Consider the following 21,652-nt stretch of genomic DNA (forward strand, 5'->3'; position numbering starts at 1 on the left):
AACTTAAAAAGATCCATGCAAATTGTTACCTCAATTTTTTTAAGTTGACCCAGCATATCATTTTTTAGAGTGTTCCTTGTTGCCAGCATCCTCCTTGTAAGAGCAATATAATTACTTTCCTCTTTTCTTGGGTATCTATTATACATTTATTTTAGTCAAGACTTGACAACTTGCATGGATATTGTTCAGTAATCACTTAAATAATGTATACATCTTTTGTTGTCTGTCTTTCACAGGGCTCTCTATTTGTGTGATTGTGAGTGACCTACAGTACCTTGCTGCCAGCCTGCCAATGCCATGACAGTTTCACCGCCTATGAGTGAGTGATAAATAAACACTCTTGAATCTTAAATCCTTTCTCCAGTATCCTTCTTAAGACCAAGTGCAACATACTGTGTGGTAGTTGGCGAGTTGGCACAGTATCTGCAAGCGGGTTGTAGTGGTGGGCCAGTCTGGACCAAAAAGTCCAGGGCCAAATTTTTGTCCCAGTCCAGCCCTGTGTCAGAACCCCTGACTGACTGCTGCTTGATAAAGTTATGCTAGGGTCCAGTTACGCCCAGGTGTTACACTACAAAGTTTATGGATTTATTAATCCTCACGTGCGCCTGATCCTGTTTTTCAAAGTCATTGTGGAGCTGGACGTACATGCACGATCATTGTGAATTGATGTGGAGGCACCCTGAATTGATGCGGAGGCACCCTTAAATCCGTTTGCTTATCGATATGACGCGCGACCATTACGCACGGCTGTGGCTATTAATGGCGCCCGTACCACTAATTCATCACGTGTACCTGTGAACCATCATCGCAGTGATGTTTTTTTAATAATTTTCATTATTTGTGACAGTCAGGATTGTTTGATCTGTCCAACGCTGCCCGACATTTAATACAAGCCACCCCAAATATTAATAATAAATGTATGTTTGCAGGCTGGAGTCTCTGCTGTAGTCCCATGGTAATCCATTGGTGTGTAACATGATTCATGATTAAATGAACTGAGAATAAAGATGCATCACTGATATTATTACCAACAAAAGCTGCACTATCATAAGTGGCCGTAGGATGGCAGTCTTTATTTAGCAGTGCCTTTCCATGTACCTGGTGTAAAACTGCTAACAGTAAAATCAAATCTCCAGTGAGATGGAGCATAGTTTATAGTAAAGCATCTACATCTGATTCTGATGATTGTGACGGCCTTGGCCTGTATGTTCTTGATGTTGCCTCTCAGTCCCTCTCTCTCTGTTTCCTCTCTGAGGTGTGGCCTGATTGCCTCATCTGCAGCACCTGGGCTAGGTGCTCCTGCAGAGGATAAAAGGCAGAAGCTGCAGTGCTTCTCCCTCTCTCTCCATCCTGGCAGCACCCTTGTTGGTAGTGATGGTGTGATGAAGCCCCGTGAATGTGTCGAATCTTTCAGGCGGATTGCTTCGCCAAAAGGCCGATCACACGAAGCCCTGTTTAACAGCTCACTTAGGAGTACTGACATCTGCTGGTCATTTGATGTACAGCAGTCCTACTGTGATATTACATGTGGGCTACATGTCAGTGGATCTGGCATACACATAATGATGCTTAATGATGATGATTACGTCAGAATCCCCCTATGAGGTATTGTAAAGCCAGATGAAATGAATCTATCCTGAACGTGGTATATCAATAAAGTGCATACACACACACACATATATATATATATACATATATATACATATATGTGTGTGTGTGTGTGTGTGTGTGTGTGTGTGTCCACAAAAGGTTAGAGTGCTTGTGTGACTGGGTCACTCAATCCTCTGCACTTAACGATCTTCAGAATCACCTGGGATCACGCAAAACACTTCATGTATTTCCCGACTCGAATCACACAACGAGGCAGTCACATGATTCCAGAGAAACGGGGCCTCGTTTGTCTTTGGTCACGTGATATCCTGAAAAACGATGCGGGCTTCGACACAGGCTTCATTTGGACACGCCCCCTTTGCTCGACACAGGCCTCGGGACTGCAGTATCAGCTGTAACATCACTACTTGCTGGTTCATTTTGCACACACAACACCATGCAGCACATTCTCACACACCCACATGTGCACTACTGATCCTACTGACTTAACACATCTTATTCTTTATCTCATTTGTTAATATTCGTTTACTTTAATAAATTACATAATTTACCCGTATTCTGAGTCCTTTCCCTTCTTTGCCATAACCTCTCGAGCCAGGGTTATGACAAATGGGGGCTCGTGCCGCGTTTTTCCCATTTATCCTGCGTCTAGGTAAGCTTTAATTAGTATACTTGTGTGCCTTTTCTTAGTTTAATACCTAGTTGTGCAGTTGAGTGTTCGCAGCTTTGGGTTTGTTTGGTTGATTGCTAAATTTGTGACAGCTTGGTAAGGGGCTGTTTGGGTTGCAGTCTGATTTGGCACATGTATGTTTAATTAGTAGTTTTGGTTTTGGTGCAGGTGGCTGCACATTTGTTTGTTTGTTTGAGGGAAGGACTTTTACATTTGGGGGTGCCTTTGCAGATTAAGTAAATAGTTTTGTTTATGGCTTTGTAAAGTTTTGGGTTACTTGTTTCTTTTGGAGGGAGCTTTTGGCTTGTCTGTCCTGTTTTCACTGTTGTCAGCTGGTCCGGACATGGTGGCTGTGCGTAGCTGTCAATGAAGTGGTGCAGAGTTTTTCCCTTCTAGGCCGTAGCAACACTGTCTCCACGGAGGCATGTTGACTCTTTTTTGTTTTAGTTTGTTGTTTTTGTGCATAAACGCGATTGGACATTGGGGTCCGGGGGTACACGTCCATGGCATCAGGCGAGTCCAGTTTGGGCTCTACTGGGTCACTGGGTTTTGTGTTTAAAACGCCCATCGTGTCATGCATGAAGAATAGGGTTGAGTTTAGTAAGTTTCTTTGTTAAGTAGATAGTAGGGAAAACTCCAAGCCGAGTGGAGGATTGATCATTCCTCTTGTGCGCACAGTTGCTTTTCTGGTGCAGTTGTGTGAGTAAAGTTCAAGTTGGTCAGCCTGTTTGAGTCTTTATCATGTCTGGGGTAGAAGCATTTATTGCCGGTCCCTCTCAGGGGGCCCTGGATGCACTTACAAAGGAGCAGTTGCTGGTGGTTGCTGACCATTTTTCAGTGGTGGTTGTGGGAGACAAGCGTCAAGGATAATATAGTGGCTATAAAATCTAAGCTGGTGGCGCTTGAGCTCATGTCGGGTAAGGAAGAGGTTTCTGATCCAGATTCTGTTGCGGCCGCTGCTTAAAGTCCTGAAGATCCTGTTGTGCCCACTGTCTATGCCTGCACATGGGTTAACTTTCGAGCAGCAGAGGGAGATTTTGTTGTTGCAATTGGAACATGACAAAATGAAACATGAATTGGAAATTAAAAAACAGATTGAAATAGAGAGACTCCGCCATGAGTCAGAGATGGCAAAGCTGGAGTTGCAGAAGTATCTGTCAAGAGTGAGCAGGCATCCAGGTTTTCTGTGGATCGCTTTGATATTAACAATTTGCGTTTGCTGCCACAGTTTAATGAAAGGAATCCAGATACTTTCTTTCTGTTGTTTGAGCGTGTGTCCAAAGCTAGAAATTGGTCTGATGTGGACTGCGCCCTGATGTTGCAGTGTGTCCTCTCAGGGAAAGCACAGGAGGCCTATTCATCTTTGAGCCTTGAAGACAGCTCTAGCTATGCTAAAACAAAAACAGCATGTGTTTAAAGCATATGAACTTGTGCCGGAGGCATATCGCCAGCGCTTTAGGTCCTGGGAGAGGAGAAATGGTCAGACATATGTGGAATTCACTGGGGACCTGTCCACTCACTTTAAGCGGTGGTTAACTGCGCTTGATGTCACTGAGTTTGACGATTTGTGTGATTTGATGATTCTGGAGCAGCTGGAAAAACTCTCTGCCAGAACACATAGCCAAGTACATCACAGAGCAAAAAGTCACTACTGCTGCTGATGCTGCTGTATCAGCGGATGAATATATGTTGCTTCATAAGAGCAGCTTCAGAGAGCGCTCTGTTGCTCATGATGTTGGGGGGCGTGATGCTGCGTTTGAGATGCAGCGTTCAAAGAAAGCTGGTTTTGGGAGGTCTGACTCCAAGGCAGGTGGCAGTTTTGACAGTGGTAACATTTGTAATTATTGTCATGAGAAAGGGCATTGGAATGCAGAGTGTCCTGTGTTAAAAACTAAAGCCAGGGGAATGAGATCCGGTGTTAAGCCTGCTGCCTTTGCTGTGCCTGTTAAAAGTTGCTGTGTCTCGGAGGCGTTTGCTCCTCACTCCTGTGAACCAGATGTGTTGGCAGCTTATGCTCCTTTCATTCGTGATGGGTTTGTGTCACTTGTAGGAAGTGATGTGAAGGTTCCCATAAAAATCCTGAGGGATACTGGGGCTTATGATTCCTACATTGTTGACTCTGTTTTGCCTTTGTCTGGAGAGTCTGACACTGGTGACCATGTTCTCAGTTAGGGGATGGGGTTAAAAATTCTCCCTGTTCCGCTGCACAAAATGTTCCTTGACTGTGAGCTGGTTAAGGGCAAGGTGGCTGTTGGGGTGCGGCCGGCGTTACCTATTGATGGTGTGCATTTAATTTTAGGCAACGGCCTTTCTGGCAGACGGGTTTGGGCGGATGCTCCTTCCACACCTCTCACCGACCCGCCTCCCTCGCCTGTAGTTACACCTTGTCCATCTGTGTCTGGGGAGAGCTCCAGTGTGTTGCCAGATTTTTCTTCGTCGTGTATGATTACGCGTGCTAAGACCAAAGTGGAGCCTGTAGGGCCTGACAGTAACAGTGATGTAGCTCTGGAGGTTCCTTCGTTGTCTGAACTGCCTTTATCCTTGTCATGCAGGGAGGTTTTACAGGAGCAACGTAGTGATTTGTCCTTGAAAGAGGTGTTTGAGCGTGCCTTGTCTGCCTCGGAAATATCCAGTGCTGCAAATGGTTACTTTGTGCATAATGATGTGCTTTTCAGGAAATGGGTTCCTGTTGTTGACGAGTGTGTGAAGGGTGATGTTTTCCAGTTGGTGGTGCCAGTGAAGTTTCGCCCTCTTGTCTTGAAGGTGTGACATGACGAGTGTGGACACTTTGGTGTGCGGAAAACATATTTGAACATCTTGAAGCACTTCTTTTGGCCGCATGTTAAGCGTGATGTGTCCGCGTATATTAAAACCTGCCATGTGTGTCAGCTCACTGGAAAGCCTAACCAAAGTCTCAGGCCGGCCCTGCTGCAGCCTATCCCGGTGGTGAGTGAACCTTTTACACACCTCACTGTAGACTGTGTGGGTCCGTTGCCACCGTCCAAGTCTGGTTGTAAATATCTGACGGTAATGTGTCAGTGCACCCGGTATCCGGCGGCATATCCTTTGAGGTCGATTACGACTAAGGCTGTGGTTAAGGCATTGTTGCAGTTTATTTCAGTATTTGGTATCCCCAAAGTGGTTCAGAGCGACCAAGGATCAAACTTTTCATCTAACTTGTTTGGGCAAGTGTTGAGGCTGCTACGTATTAGACAGAATCAATCAACAGTTTATCATGCGCAGAGCCAGGCGGCCCTCGAGCGGTTCCATCAGACGCTTAAGTCTCTCCTGCTTGCCGACTGCACGGAGTTGGATAGAGACTGGGAAGATGGGCTCCCGTGGCTCATGTTGGCTGCGCGAGAGGCAGTATAGGAAAGCACAGGCTTTAGCCAAAATGAGTTGGTCTTTGGGCATGTTGTGCGGGGTCCTTTAGCAGTGCTAAAGGGTGACTGCGTTGACACTGAGCCACCGAGCAGTTTGTTGAATTATGTGAACGGGTTCCGTCATCGATTGTTTGTTGCTGGTTGTATGGCACGGGGAAAATTGTCTGTGTCCCAGGACAAAATGAAAGTTGTATGACCGTCATTCTGTGTGCCATGACTTCAGTCCAGGCGACCAGGTTCTGGCGCTTTTGCCCATTGTTGGGTCACCTTTCCAGGCTAAATATGCAGGTCCATACACTGTTGTTAAAAAAGTCTCTGATTTGAACTATATCATAGCAACAACCGGTCGGCGGAAAGCTGAACGTCTTTGTCATGTAAACCTTTTGAAGCCGTATTACACCCGTGTTGAGTCGAGCTTGAGTCAGGAGCTGAGTGACGGGGTGCGCACAGCTCTGGCTGTGGCTTCTGTGGTGGATGAGTGTGACGATGTGCCAGAGCCAGATGAAAGTTTGCTGTGCGGGCGGTTAAAAAATTCTGAATCGCTTGGTAATTTGGACCAGTTGTTGTGTGTCATCTGTCAGCGTCACAGCGCAGTGAACTGACACGTTTGGTGCGTAATTATCCCTGTTTGTTTAGTGACATTCCCACGCAGATGATGTGGATGTTGGAGATGCTCGGCCCATAAAACAGCAGTTTTACTGGGTGGCACCGGGTAAACATGAGCATTTGGATGCTGAGGTTGAGTATATGCTCCAAAATAAGATAGCTGCTCCGTTGTCATCCAGCTGGGCTTCGCCGTGTATTTTGGTGCCGAAGCATGATGGCACGCCTCGGTTCTGTACAGACTTGCGTAAAGTGAATGCTGTTACATAGTCCGATTCGTTTCCCTTGCCGCGCATGGATGATTGTATTGACCAAGTGGGCTCGGCCAAGTTTGTTAGCAAGTTTGACCTGCTGAAGGGCTATTGGCAGGTGCCTTTGTCTGAGCGTGCGCAAGAGGTCTGTGCATTCGTCACTCCATCTGGCCTTTACACTTATGAGGTGATGCCTTTTGGGCTTAAAAATGCCCCTGCAATGTTCCAACGTTTGATGAACCGCGTAGTGTCGGGGTTGCTCAGTCTATCTGGATGATTTGATCATTTATAGCGATACACGGCACTTGCATCTCCAGCGCATTCGGGCGCTGTTTGACCAGTTAGCTGAAGCGCGCCTTACCATTAACCTTGTCAAGTGCGTCTTTGCGCGGGCTACAGTAACATACCTTGGCCGTGTGGTGGGACAGGGTTGTGTGGCCCCAGTCCAGGCCAAGATTATGGCTGTGGCCAAAAACCCATGACGAAAAAGGAACTGCAAAGGTTCCTGGGTTTAGTTGGTTATTATAAATGTTTTTGCAAAAACTTCTCCACTGTCGTATTCCCATTGACTAAATTGTTAAAGGCCAAGGCTAAATTTGTCTGGTCAGCTGCCTGCCAACATGCCTTTGATAATGTGAAATCTTTACTGTGTTGTTCTCCTGTTCTAGCAGCTCCATGTTTTGACCGGGCATTTATGCTCCAAGTGGACGCCAGCCAGGTGGGAGCAGGTGCGGTCCTGCTGCAGGGGGATGATCAGGGTGTGGTGAGGCCCTGGCCTGTATGTTCTTGATGTTGCCTCTCAGTCCCTCTCTCTCTGTTTCCTCTCTGAGGTGTGGCCTGATTGCCTGATCTGGAGCACCTGGGCTAAGTGCTCCTGCAGAGGATAAAAGGCAGAAGCTGCAGTGCTTCTCCCTCTCTCTCCATTCTGGCAGCACCCTTGTTGGTTTTGTTGAGCCTTTTGCACACACAACACCATCCCTTGTTGGTTTTGTTGAGCCTTTTGCACACACAACACCATGTGCACTACTGATCCTACTGACTTAACACATCTTATTCTTTATCTCATTTGTTAATATTCGTTTACTTTAATAAATTACTTAATTTACCCGTATTCTGAGTCCTTTCCCTTCTACCAGATGTGTATTTTGTCTACATGTTGTTCCAATAATTTAAGTTACCAGTAACCTAATTTTGTTAAATGAGAATAAAGATGGCTAACTGATGTTATTATGATGGATGACTTAAAACCCTGAGGTCTGCACATACTACTGATGCACACTAACACTGTAATTGTGTATATGGTATACTATGATATAGTAAGAACTGCTTTATGTAATTTGATGCCATTGTTATTCTGACTTTTTGGGTGAACTATTAACAGGAATGTGATGAAACATTCAGGTAAGATCTCACCTAGGGTTAATGATGGTGGGTCTCTGGAGCTGTGTCGACATGAAATGATTTCTGATGAAAGTATTGATTAAATTTAGGCTAAATACACAAAATGTAATAACTGCAATGATGTTATGAGAGGATAATGTTGATCCTTAGAGTGTATTTCAGTGAAATCAAACCAACAGATTGATATTATTGTACTAGGCGTGCAACTGGCTTCAAAACTGAGACAGGATATTAATAAACAAGATGAGAAGGAGGTGAGATTAAACATGTTTATTTTTATTGAATAAATGATATTATATATGAACCTGCATTAAATAAATCACAATATTGGTTTTACAGGGAAAGAAATGTGGAATAAAAATCCCTCTTCAGGCTTGTTTCATTAGATCTTTACCCACACTTTACCAGTAAATACAATGCAGTCCATCAGAGTTCAAAGTGAAATAGATTAACTGTGAGTCTTTAAAGATCACACACACACACACACACACACACACACACACACACACACTGAGCTGGACCCTGGAGCAGACTCAGTTGTTTCAATATTACATTCACTTTCATGCTGTTCACATTCCCCTCCCATTGTAGGCCTTGTTGGCAGAGCCCTCCGATCACTACGCTCTACCTCTGCCACCATTGTCTCTTAAACTCAGAACATCATGACATCACCTGAGTGCAAACACACCAACTTGAGCACAGATGGTGAAGGCATACACCATCATTTTTAGCTCCTAACTAGGGTAACAACAAAATATGATTAACAATGATTATGTGTTTCTTGATTCTGATTATACACTGATTATTGATACATTCAGTTGAGTAAAATATGAGTAAATATTTCCCACAGAAAGCAAATCAGTCAGTTATTAGAAAGTGAGAACAAGTGCAATGAACAGTGAATGCAAAAATCATTAGCAAAGGCATACACCATCATTTTCAGTTCCAGAATACCATTTGTTGGCATTTTGGACCTACAGGACACAAAAGAGACAGAACATACAGTGAACAGTATTATTATTATTATTATTATTATTATTATTAGTTATCTGCCCCAATCACTGCTCTGGGTAAAACTACAGCTACTATCAGAGAAATACTTCTCACCTTCATCTTCCTCTTCTTCGTCCTCTTCCTCATCTGAGGGTTGGGGAGGGGTCGGACCAGGAGGGACTGATGTTGGGTTCACAGGAGCTGTATTAACATGATCATTGATTATTAATTAAAGTATTGATTAAATTACGTATGACTTAAAACCCTGAGGTCTGCACATACTACTGATGCACACTAACACTGTAATTGTGTATATGGTATACTATGATAGGGAAAAGGGAAATCTCACTTGGGGTTAGAATTTAAAATGCTACCTTAAATACATTATTATTATTATTATTATTATTATTATTTTCATTAGTAGTAGTAGTAACATTAGGTAAAACTATAGCTACTATAAGTGAAATACTGCTCACCTTCTTCTTCCTCATCTGAGTGTTGGGGAGGGGTCAGACCAGGAGGGACTGATGTTGGGTTCACTGGAGCTGTATCGACATGATTATTGATTTGATTATTATAAAATGATTATTAATTGAAGTATTGATTAAATTTACTTTGACTTTGGTCGGAATATTTAGATATTTTATTGTTAATGTTATTATTATTATTATTATTATTATTATTATCATTTTAAATGTTAGTCATAAGAGAGTCATAGAGAAGGATATGATGCCTTTTAAGAGTCAGATTTCAAATGATATTTTGTTTTTCTTTTTTGTAGTTTTTAAGGAAAAATTGTGGGACTAATAAAGACGGAAAAGAATTATAGCTTATAGTTTAACTCACCACAGTCGTCCCTAGCAGGGTACCCTGAGACAGCATATGAATGAAGTTGTATCAGCATGTCATCTCTTGATGTCATCAGGAAACATGTTGTATTGCTGTGGGGAAAAATGTAAAGCTGATCACAAATCTGTGTTGAATCAGATGTCCCATCAGTTATGTGCTGCTACATAGTGTTTTTAAAGTAAATATTTATCAAATGACAGAAATATGCTGGCTCATTATGTTTTCTATGGCCACGAGTCCACACAACAGATATTTACTGTGTATAAAATGTGAAGTATTGGCAGGTGGGATCTTCAGAACAGAGTCTCCTGCAGTCAGCAACAGTCGCCTTGTTGTGTTTAGGTTGACCTTTTGCAAAGGTATATTTATGCGACTCTGAACAACCTGATGAATAAAAACATAGAAGAATCCAGAAAAATAGTTAGAGTCAGAGTGCAGACAGATTTCTTTAACTTCCTCATTATTCATTTCCTCTATGTGAATTTCTTAAATCCATTTCTCCTGCAAACATGCTAATAAAGTGTTTTAAGTGCACACATCTTGTTGGGCTTCATGCCAGGAATTAAGTTCAAGTAGTAAGTGACACTCTGACAGTCTGTCATGTGGGAGACCAAGTTCATTTCAACATGAAATGATTCCCTCAGCTGTGACAATATAACTCATCCTGCTCCTCTGACATTAGCTTCATTTAAGGAAACTGGGTATTTGGACATTTGAAAAGCATGTGAATTTAAAAACAGAGGAACTCTAAATAATGTTTTAATATGTTTGAGGAGATAACACAGCTTGTCAAATGATTAAAGTGCTTACCTACTGATACATTCAGATGCACACACACTTTTGTATATTTGTTTTCATGGCAGAGGTTGATGTCATCATTCTCTCGTGTAAAGTTGGTAATGGTCAGGGTGCTGTCAGTCACTGTGACTCCGGGGAGGCTGGGATTATTGGATTTACAAAAGCCCTTCGCACATTCACACTTGCTGCCTCCTCTGCCACAGTATTTAATGGTCCGATCTGGAGGAAATGGGAAAGTGGCACTGCTTCCCTCCAGCAGCCACACCTGTCTTTCTAAAACATATGTTGCTGCAACATGACACATACCCAGCAGCAGCAAGAGATGGATGAACTGTGCCATGGCTTCTGAAACCAAAGAAAAAAGTTTACAGATTAAGGAGAGAAGTGCACAGCACACCATGGATCCAGATTTAGCTCATCTATTCATGGGAATATAATTTGCATATTTCAACTTGCAGCAACATTAGTTGGGAACGTAATATGCAATATGTTGAAGTAAAAATATTTAAGAGTCTTGATTTTTCTTGATTTCTAATGTGACAAACATGCACCTAATGTGTAATAACACACTAATTCATCTATAATTTCCATGCACAACTTTTCTACATCAAAATAAAAATATCTAAGTCTAAATATATCTACTTGTATTAAGTCGTTCTACATGATTAAACACCAAAATGACAGTATCCATCTGATGTTAATGCTGTATGAATTCATGAAAAACTTACCCAATAAATGAAGACTTGTGGCTCTGTAAAATGTGTTAGGAGGGTGGGTAGGGAAATGTGAACCGGAGTCTTCACTGTGCATCACTTTATAGAGCTGTTTACCTCCTCCGCCTTTTGGCCAAAGAAACACACCCACACCAGAGTGCTCATTTGTTTATAGGGGATTGAGAGTGACTTTTAATTTGGGGGGGAGGTTATGTTAAGTCTAAAGACACTGTCAGTGTGTAATGTGTATACACTGTAACATAGGGTACAAGTGTGAGGAGATTTCCAAACTTTAGTTTGGCTGTTTATCTTTTCATTTTTAAGGTAAAAGCACATGTAATGGTATATTGGTATAATATTAGAGGGTAAATATAAACCCACAAAAGATTTGCCAAAGCAAACTGACAGCACATCCTAAATCAGTATAAAACAGCTTTACGTCTGAATGGTTTAAAGTGTGAAGACGATGCCTATAGGAGTGGCTGTGTGAACACACCCTACATAAGGAATGGAGTTTGTGTTCCTTTTATCAGCTAATTATCCAGTCTATTGGCAGGATGATGGTTTTTGAATGGATTGTGAATGCTGGGTGTCTCCTGATGGTGGTTGGTGGTGTCAGACAGCATTTTGACCAGACTGAGACTGTGACAGCAGTTTAACTGCTGGAAGATGGTGAAGGGGTTCAGGTGGTAGCTCATCAGTTCGATGTGTCTCCAAGTGTGGTGAGCTGACTATGGAGACGTTACTGACAGACTGAGCAGTACAGCATGAGACAAGGACAAGGTTGTTTGACAACACCCACACAAGACCGTTATCTCATCACCTTGTCTCAGCAGCAGGCGTACAGCTCAATCCTTATAACACAATAAATCAGCAAAATGTACATTTTTAACTTTGATGTTAGAACCTACAATATTTTTGAGGCTTTGGATGCACACAAATCAACATTACAGACACTTATGTGTTAACCTTCTGGTTTGTCTGTGTGTTGTTTCTGTCTGACGTTCTTTGGAAACATGTTTCTTCCACTGTATTCAGTGTTTGCAACAGGATCTACCCATATTAAAATGAATGATAGAGGCCTCTGTGTCCATCCAAAAGCTAAAAACACCAGTTCCCTATTTACAAGAACACAATGCAAATCAAAGTTCAGAAACCTAACAGTGAGGAGGTTTTTTTCAGTCCTACAGGATGCAAATATCTGCCCTCTGGGTGATGCTTATTAGTTATGAGAAAGAGAATGTAAATGTATTGGGTTGTTCAAGCGCATACATGAGACAATGCCTCTTTTGTTGAAGGTGCTAGTTGTACAGGAAAGCTGCTGAGGTCACAGCCCTCTGACCTCCACCAACACCAGTTTGCATACAGGATCAACAGATCCACTGATGACGGCATCTCCATCGCAGTACACACAGCCCTCACACACCTGGAAAACCCCAACAGTGATGTTAGGATGCTGTTCTTCGTCTACAGCTCGGCATTCAGCTCCATCAGTCCAAATAAATCGACCAACAAACTGCAAACCCTCGGTCTGGGATCCCTTCTCTCTCAGTGGATTAAAGACTGTCTTACCAACAGACCCCAGCACGTCAGGATCAGCCACCACAACTCCTCCACCATCATTCACAGCACCAGGCTGCGTCCTCAGTCCAGCCTTCTACTCATTTTTTACCCATTTCTGCACTCCCTCCCACAGCACCAACTGCCTTATCAAATTCTCAGATGACACAACCACAGTGGGACTCATATCAAACAATAATGAAACAGCTTACAGGGAAGAAGTCCTCTCCCTAATCCTGTGGAGAGAGATGTTCACTGCAAACATCAAGTTGACTCAGTCTTGCAGTTGGAGTGTTGATGTCTGTATTCAGTGTAACTCGTCACAGCTGTTTTTATTTCTTTCTTTGAACTGCCCAGAAAAACACAAGCACGCATTATCTTTGAATTTTTTTTTTAGAAAAGTAAAGTTTAAATCATACAACAGCACTTCCTGACCCAAACAGTTGATCTGCCCCGTAATACAGTGCGCTGCAAGCTAAGCTTTTGTGTCGGAATACGGAGGATATATGTTTGAGAAAATGTAGCCCTAAAGGACAGGGCTGTCTGAGGGTGAGGTAAAGTGGTGAAAATATTCTCAATATAGTGTCCACTTAGGCTAATATTGATTTATTTTAGGTAGGCCTTTTTTAAAGACGCTAAAATATGTTTTGCTGCAAACCCCCATTTACAGCAATGCATTACTGAGCTCCTGTGGTGCTACTCCCGTCTGCTTCTCCAAACAGGGAGAGTGCCGACGGCCATCTACTGTACATAATACACTGACTATATCTGAGTAGCTCATACAGCCTCATTTAGGAAAATCCAAACTATCCCTTTAAAGTAAGATAATGACCATCCCCACACAGTTGGGGTGTCCATGACCTTCCTTGAGGACAAAGGTATCTCTGTGGTGGACTGGTAGAGTCTGTGGTCTCCTGACCTAAACCCAATCCTGCATGTCTGGGACATGCTATCCTGGTGTGTTAGAGGCTGAGAGCATCCTTCAGGTAATGTTCAGAGCCTCCCCAGTGCCTTGGTTGAACAATGGAAGGACATACCCCAAATTTATATTGTGATGATCATCAGGAGTATTTCACGTCATTGCCAGGAGTGTGTGAACGCTACAGAGGGGCACACAAGTTATTAAGAACGTCTGTGGCAAATAAGTCATTTTGCTTACAGTTGACTTGGTGCTGAGGAGATGTTTTCAATCTGATTTTGGTGCATGTTTCTTGTTTGACTGTTTATTAAAGGTAGGTAGGAGACCCCAGGGCAGACCGAGAACATGCTGGAGGGATTATATATCTAATCTGGGATGGGAAGGCCTCGGGATACCCATGGAGCAGTTAGAAAAGGTTGCTGGGGAAAGGGATGTCTGAAGTACCTTGATTAGCCTGCTGCCCCAACTACTTGGTTCCAGATAAGCAGTTGACAGTGGATGGATGTATGGATGGATGGATGGATGGATGGATGGATGGAAGGATGGATGGCTGGATGGATGGATGGATGGATGGATGGATGGAAGGATGGATGGCTGGCTGTTTCTTAAGGGTCAAATTGATGTAATGCTTCATTATTTCTTGGATACCATCTCTAAATGAGCAAATGTAACCACCCACTGTGCTACTGTGACCATACCATACTGGTGACATGAAACAACATTTAAATTACATCTGTTCATTTAGTTTTATTGAGTAGTGTACAGTTGTCTGAATGTATTCAAACTTGAAGCAAAGAAATATCAGACGAAATCCAGAGATTAGATGCCCGAAACTCCAATCGCAATATAATCTGTTGTCTTCCGGTCGGACAGAGAAGCAGCTGCTACTCACAAAACAACACTTTTTCGAGATGGGGGACAAAGCAGGCAAACTCCTGGCATATAAAGCACGGGCTGAGGCGGCATCTAGACTCATACCGAGGATTAGGCTTCGTTACACCCCTTCCCACCACTATGAACAACGCCTTTGCTGACTACTATTCTAGATTGTATTCCTCCGAAATCTCCTCAACTGATTGGGAAGGCCCGAATCCTCTTATCTGCTTACGTACCCACAAATTGATTTAGCGGCTGCAGTAGATGTGGGTGCACCAATCACTGTGTCTGAGGTTAAAGAAGCGATGAAAGCCTTACAGAGTAATAAATCACCCGGGCCCGACGGTTACACCACAGAGTTTTTTAAGACCTACTCTACAACTTTAGCCCCGATTCTAGTCCGAGTTTTTAACGAGGCCCTGGAAAAAGGTCGACTGCCGCCCACTCTATGAGAAGCTTCAGTCACCGTATTGCTAAAAAAGGATAAAGATCCGCTACTGTGTAGTAGTTATAGGCCAATCTCTCTCCTGAACGTAGATTTCAAAATTCTAGCGAAAGTGTTAGCCGGCCGCCTCCAGAGAGTTATGCCAGTTTTAAGCAGTCCAGACCAGACTGGCTTCATTTCTGGGAGGCACTCATCCTCAAACACTCGGAGGTTATTCAACATTCTTTACTCCCCTCCTACCGACTCTCCCGAACACGTTCTATCCTTGGATGCTGAAAAAGCATTTGATCGCGTAGAATGGAGATACTTATTTTATGTTCTCAATAAATTTGGCCTCAGCTCCGCTTTTGTGGAATGGATAAAACTCTTATATGCATCTCCTGTAGCTTGGGTAAATACTTATGGTATAAAGTCACGCTTGTTTCCTTTGCACCGGGGCACCCGTCAAGGTTGCCCCCTTTCCCCATTATTATTTGCCCTAGCTGTCGAACCCCTAGCCATTTGGCTGCAGAATGAGAATAGGTTTGAGAGTGTCATATGCCACGGCCAACTCCATAAACTTTCCTTTTACGCAGACGACCTCCTATTATATATTTCGAACCCTGCTTCCAGTCTTCCTATAATTTTGAGTATATTTGAGAAATTTGGAAAGTACTCTGGCTATAAGCTGAATCTGGGAAAGAGTGACTAAATCCCCATTAACCCTGCTGCTGACTGTCTCCCTCAAGGTTCCCTCCCTTTCAGAAAAGCTACAGATGGTTTCAAATATCTTGGGGTTCAGGTGACAAAATAATTTACTGAACTATTCTCCAAAAACTTTAACCCACTGCTCGACCGTTGTAAATCAGATCTTACTAGATGGTCCTCACTCCCACTCTCATTAATTGGGCGGGTCAACCGGATAAAAATGTCATTATTACCACAATATCTTTATCTTTTTCAACATATTCCTATTTACATACAACATATACCTATTTTTCAAAACTTGACCAGTTGATAAGCTCCTTTCTTTGGGGTAATAATCAGTCGAATCAGACGAATCAGTCGAGCAACCCTCCGACTTCCTACGACCCAAGATGGACTAGTATGAAACCTTCGAGATAGTGGAGAAGTTTTACGAGCCCTTCTTCAAGAGGCTTCGGGCGGTGGCCCAGGTCAGAGGCGGGCTCATCTTCCTATTGGACGATTCCCAGCTCCTTCCTCTCAACGTCAACCAGTATGCAGACTCACTGAGGAAGTACGCAGAGAGCATCGCACAGCTGGCACAGAGACACCCAGAGGAGATGAAGATGTACGAGGTGTCGTTTGGTGAGTGCTATTTAAATATGAAGTTTAAGTATTGTTGAATATGTGAGCCAACTAACTAACTTTTCCAAGACTTTCTCTGCATTATTTTTTTTTTATATATTTTGTGACGTCCTTGTTTTCTGCTGCGGAGAATGTCACTGTTGCAGCCAGGGACTTCCATGAGCGCCTACAGACTCTCAACAAAGCAGAGTAAGAGTGTGTTTAAAATTTCATATATTTCAGCTGTCCAAACAAAGGCTGAAATATGTTGGTGTGCATGCTCTTGTTTATTTGAAATGTACACTCAGTACTCTACTAGGTACACATGGGTAATCTATTGCAATCCAGTACAACAGCTCTGCCATGAATTCTGCTGTTATGAAGTTTATAATGTTCAGTTTTTGTTTACAATGTCAGAAATATGTACATTTAACTAGATGTTTATTAATGAGGTCACAGTTAAAGGAATACTTCACCCACAAAATGACCATTTGTATGTCAGCTCGTCATGTTTTTTTCTCACATGCCTCCACGAAAGACAGCGAACATACTGATTTATTGATCGATTGGAGACCACATTTAACAACAGCAAAACTATATCAATTGGAGACCACATTTAACAACAGCAAAACTATATCAAAAAATATTTTTAGAAACTCTCACACAACTCGTGCAGTTTAATCCAAGTCTCATTTATGCATTTGAATGCTCAGTACTTTCCAAACACATGCATGTTCTCTGACACGGTGCTATTTAAAACTAAACCTATCTTTATCTTTATTTATCTTTATTCTCTGCAAAACCAGACTCCAATACTGACAGATTTTTTCAGTGAAAATGCATGTGTTTGGGAAGCACTGAGCATACGACTGAATAAAGGAGACTTGTATTATACTGCACGAGTTGTGTGAGAGTTTTTAAATGGACGTTTTGAGATAGTTCTGCTGTTGTTAACGCGGCCCCCAATCAATCAATGAATCAATTATTTCCTGTTTTTCGCGCAGGTATACCAGAGAAACGTTTACTTCACAAATTCAAGGTAACACGGCATGACTAACTGATTTTACAAATGGTCATTTTGTTGGTGAAGTATTCCTTTAAAGGTGGATTACATAATATTGAGAGGTGTCCCTTGAATTTTGATACATGTGGAGGACAGAATATTAAAAACAATTTATTCATTTATTTATTTTTTTAGAGTCTTATTCCCAGGTCATCAAATACTGAAGCTTCTATGACGGTTTCAAAAGCAACTGAACATCATAGGGATCCTAAAAATAGACTGTATAGAAGAAATGTTGAATTGTTTGTGCGTGTGTACTGATAAATTTGCCTAATCTGGTGAAGTGTGTAAGTGAGAGGCGTTTAATGTGCATGTGTGTATCAGTCCTCTGCAGGTTCGCATCATGAATGATCAGCTCATGTATCTGGAGAGAGCCTTCATAGACCCCCTGGGCTTACCTGGCAGACCCTTCTACAGGTTAGTCACACCAACAATCACACAATCAAACAATCGATTGATATTTGTTGTACATGCTTTTTCAAGAGTTCATCTACCAGTCAAGCACTTGTGCACTTGAGCACTATGACCACTAAAGGGCACTGTTCTCAGCATTTGACTTTGAATGATCAATCTACCTGCATGTCTTTACATGTGATACTAAAAACATTAACAATGGCTCTGTTGACTGTCCATTATCTCTCTCACACTATTCTATTTAGTTTTAATTTAAGCATAGTCCATCCTTGTCTTATCAGCAGGTCTAGTTTTTGCAGGGAAGGGCTTGTTTATCATATGAGAGGTGAAGATAAAGACCACGATTCTCCAGCAAAACACTGGAAAAAAATAAAATAATGGCACAAATTCATTGTGTTATCATCATCTGATATATTTAATGTTGCATTTTCAAACCCTTTCAAGATTGTTTTTCATACTTTTCCATGACCTGGCTTGTTTGCTACAGATTGCTCTTACAAGGCTTGGCCAGTGTCTGTTTTTTCATACCTTTCTGAAAATTCACTGAGGTATACAGTGCCAACCCCCCCACCCCCAATTATATCTTAAATAGTGATAATTACTCATTGCAGTATCCTAATTGGGTCCCAAACATGTCACATAAGTTTGACCGTAACTGAAATTCTTACACTGCTTGCACAAACATATCTAAGATGGGTTTTAAGTTTTTGATCTAGACAAGGACCATCCTGCATAATTGCTACTGCATACTCTGTTAGGTCTGCGTGTATGACTGTTTGCAGGTTTAATTAAAAATATTTTAGAAATCAGTTGACCATCATGAATACCTGAGGAGTGCCTTTACTCCTACCCTCTTGTTAGGAAATACCACACAAATGTTACATCTGTAATACCTCATTCCTTGACGTGCCACTTCCCCCTCTTCTCTGTTTCAGGCATGTTATTTTCGCTCCCAGCAGCCATAATAAATACGCAGGAGAGTCTTTCCCCGGGATCTTTGATGCATTGTTTGACATCGAGAACTCAGCCAATCCACAGAAGGCCTGGGAGGAAGTCAAGTGTCAGATCAGCATCGCAGCATTCACCGTTCATGCTGCTGCCATGACACTAACACCACCTGCGTGAATAAGGCACAGTTTAAAGCTGTATGACGGAGCTATCTATTGACAATTGTGTTAAAACACCAGGCACTGCCTCCTGCAACACACAGAGATGGACAATTACTGTTGTCTGAATCAGTCAAGTTCCAGGAACATCCGGAGCTCAGTGATACAGTGACTCTCTGAGCGCCATCACCATTGCACCTTCTGATTTATGTGTCTACAATAAAGTCATGTTTTGTGTTTATTTGGTTGGTTGGTTGGTTGGTTGTTTTTTTTATTCGTTTGTTTTCCAGTTGGTCAAAATCGGGTGAAAATTCACCCATGACTACTCCAAACAGAGTTGTAAGGTCACTCCAGCGATAACTTCCTGCAACAACTCAAATCTCGTGTGACGTGAGATTTCAGAGCCAGACTTTCACTCTCTGAGTGAGTGTTTTGACTTACAACAACAAAAATGTCAAACATGAATTTTTACCCGATTTTGACCAACTGGATCTGGATGAGCCATTTGAATTTGATGACCGCCCGTATTTATTTGAACACAGAGTACACAGACGCAGAGCTCACTGAAATTGAAGAGCGGACGAGGAGAGAGAGTGAGCAGCAACAGGCAGAGGAACATGTCCGAATCCAGCTAGGTAAACACAGACGTTCATTTCTCCATTCCGTTATGTTGTCGGATAATTATACTAACAATCCGAGCCTATCTGTGTGAAAATAATGCACATTTAGTGGACGTATTTTGACGTTGTTTAAGGCTGTCTGAGTGCCCTATTATTTATATAGCGCGCGCTCACAGGCTGCAGGCATGTCAGCCCTAGCTTCGTACTGGAGAAATGTCAAATACTGAACATCCTATCACTCATTTAGACAAAAGTAGATTGGAAAATAGGGCCCAGGTTGAAAAAAACATTAGTTCCCCTTTAAAGGTGAGTTCAGCAAACATCGACTTTCACTCAAGAGAGCATCCTGTGGGATTCTAAAGCCAAGCCCTGTTCTTTTTTCCTAAACCTAACCACGTGTCTTTTGTTGCCTAAACCCAACCATGTGTGTTTGTTGATGAAGGGGAAAAAAAAACGTCAGTTCGCGGTGTTGTACCAACATAGTGCGTTTATTTTGAAAGAGACTGCATGTAACCCTTATTTCTTGTGAAAACGGAACTGTATCTTGAAAGAAGACAATGCATGTAACAGGCAGAACTTGACACGGTGTCCCAGAACGTCATCAACCAATGCACCCAGAGCACCTTGCACGTCGTATGTGGATGCGGAAAGTCCATGACCAAGCACATCAATATGTGACTAGGTCGGAGTGAGGATGTGTTGTAGAAAAAAAAGTGAAAAGTCATTTACATCCATACTTTTTTTAACGATTTACATTCCTTAATTTTCTTAAAGGTCCACAGTGATTTTATGCACACCAACAACTACAACAGATTGTAACAATAAACCTACATTAAACCAGCTTTTTCCTTAAGGAAATACAGTTAGAATTCTAGTCTTTAGAGTTAGGAATCATTTATTAATTATACATAACCTACTATGCAGGTATTGTCTGAGTACTGCAGCTGTCTCTTGTGCTTCTTCAGTTTTTTTTTTCTCTTTAGTTTCAGGATTAAAACATTAACTGTTTTTACTGGTTCATGAAGGAATGAACAACATAAGTCCAGGAATAAGAGAACTGGATATGACATACACAATGCTCACGGGCCATCCTTGAGCATGGAGTGCATTGTTATCTCCGAGTGTTTTTATTTTCATACTGCCACGGGAGGGCGCCAGAGTCATGACCTTTCAAATTCTAAATATGGTGTCTTATCATCTTTTCTTCAACCATACCTTTTATCTAAGAAACTGGTTTTACTACTACTGTAAAGCAAGATGTTTGATCACCCCCCCATAAGCTGATCTTCTGTTCAGCACCAAACAGAAGTTCACTTGAAACAATCAGAGACATATACTGCTTAGTATTTAGACATATTGTATGAGGGAGTATATGTCAGAACGTGAGAGAGGTAGAGTGTGAATGCGTGTTATGATGAGTGTGGGCGTGTTGTCATGTCTGCATGCCTCTGGTGTTTTTTACATGGTGTTGTTGCCCTCCACGTAGCTGGGCTCTGGTAAGGAGTAAGGAGGTCTGGCATCAGACTGCAGGTCCTCTGGGGGCAGACAGAGGCAGAGAGAGAGAAGAGAGAGAAAGAAAACATACTAAAAAAAAACAACATTTATCACATATGATTCAAAGGTTTGGTTCGGACTTGTTCGGATTTTTTATGTGGCTCTGACTCACACCTGATGAAGACCGTTCCATGTTCAGCAAGTGCAGATACTGCTCCAGCCATGAATCCCTAGAGACTCCAACACTATTGTAAATTCTTACTCTTTGATCTAAGTTTGAGTATTCCCTGTTTGACCCGGTTATTTATCCTCCCGAGGTGACTGCCTGTAGTGCAGTCCTGCTGGGACAGAAAGGAGGTGAAGTCTAACGTTTTCTTCCTGCAGCAGCTCCAGTACTTCATGCTGCAGACAAAAACACACACATATAATGAAGCATATTTAACTCAAGCTCTAAAACAAGCAATGTAGACTGACAAAAACGACACACCAAACACTTTGCCACAGCTAATTAGACAGTGTGCATTGTTTGTATCCTCACCCCTGATGGAAAACAGGAACTCCCTGATGGTGTTTGCAGGCTTCCCTGTGTTGTGCAG

The 21,652-nt window shown here is 42.3% G+C and overlaps 1 protein-coding gene and 1 long non-coding RNA gene across 4 annotated transcripts in view; one reads left to right on the plus strand and one right to left on the minus strand.

Moving 5' to 3' along the window:
* Positions 1 to 11,565, minus strand: part of LOC126399528 (uncharacterized) — a 36,171-nt gene extending 24,606 nt beyond the window's left edge. Inside the window, exons 1-7 of one of the 3 annotated variants that reach the window (XM_050059575.1) lie at positions 11,288 to 11,565; positions 10,572 to 10,904; positions 10,019 to 10,145; positions 9,759 to 9,853; positions 9,389 to 9,457; positions 9,027 to 9,113; positions 8,194 to 8,893 (exon numbers count right to left, since the gene is read on the minus strand). In XM_050059575.1, coding sequence (XP_049915532.1) covers positions 8,859 to 8,893; positions 9,027 to 9,113; positions 9,389 to 9,457; positions 9,759 to 9,853; positions 10,019 to 10,145; positions 10,572 to 10,904; positions 11,288 to 11,369 — 828 coding nt within the window. In that variant the 5' untranslated portion in view covers positions 11,370 to 11,565 and the 3' untranslated portion in view covers positions 8,194 to 8,858. Of the gene's footprint in view, positions 1 to 8,193; positions 8,894 to 9,026; positions 9,114 to 9,388; positions 9,458 to 9,758; positions 9,854 to 10,018; positions 10,146 to 10,571; positions 10,905 to 11,287 lie in introns of those variants that run through there. The other 2 variants (XM_050059566.1, XM_050059558.1) reach the window with 2 other exon arrangements.
* Positions 11,566 to 16,514: 4,949 nt separating this feature from the next.
* On the plus strand, positions 16,515 to 18,890 carry LOC126408648 (uncharacterized). The gene is made up of 3 exons (XR_007571915.1): positions 16,515 to 16,569; positions 17,747 to 17,839; positions 18,772 to 18,890. It is a non-coding gene; the product is annotated as an uncharacterized LOC126408648 (long non-coding RNA).
* Positions 18,891 to 21,652: the final 2,762 nt, after the last annotated feature.

This window comes from Epinephelus moara, chromosome 2 (assembly GCF_006386435.1).
Source record: "Epinephelus moara isolate mb chromosome 2, YSFRI_EMoa_1.0, whole genome shotgun sequence".
NCBI classification, from domain to species: domain Eukaryota; kingdom Metazoa; phylum Chordata; class Actinopteri; order Perciformes; family Serranidae; genus Epinephelus; species Epinephelus moara.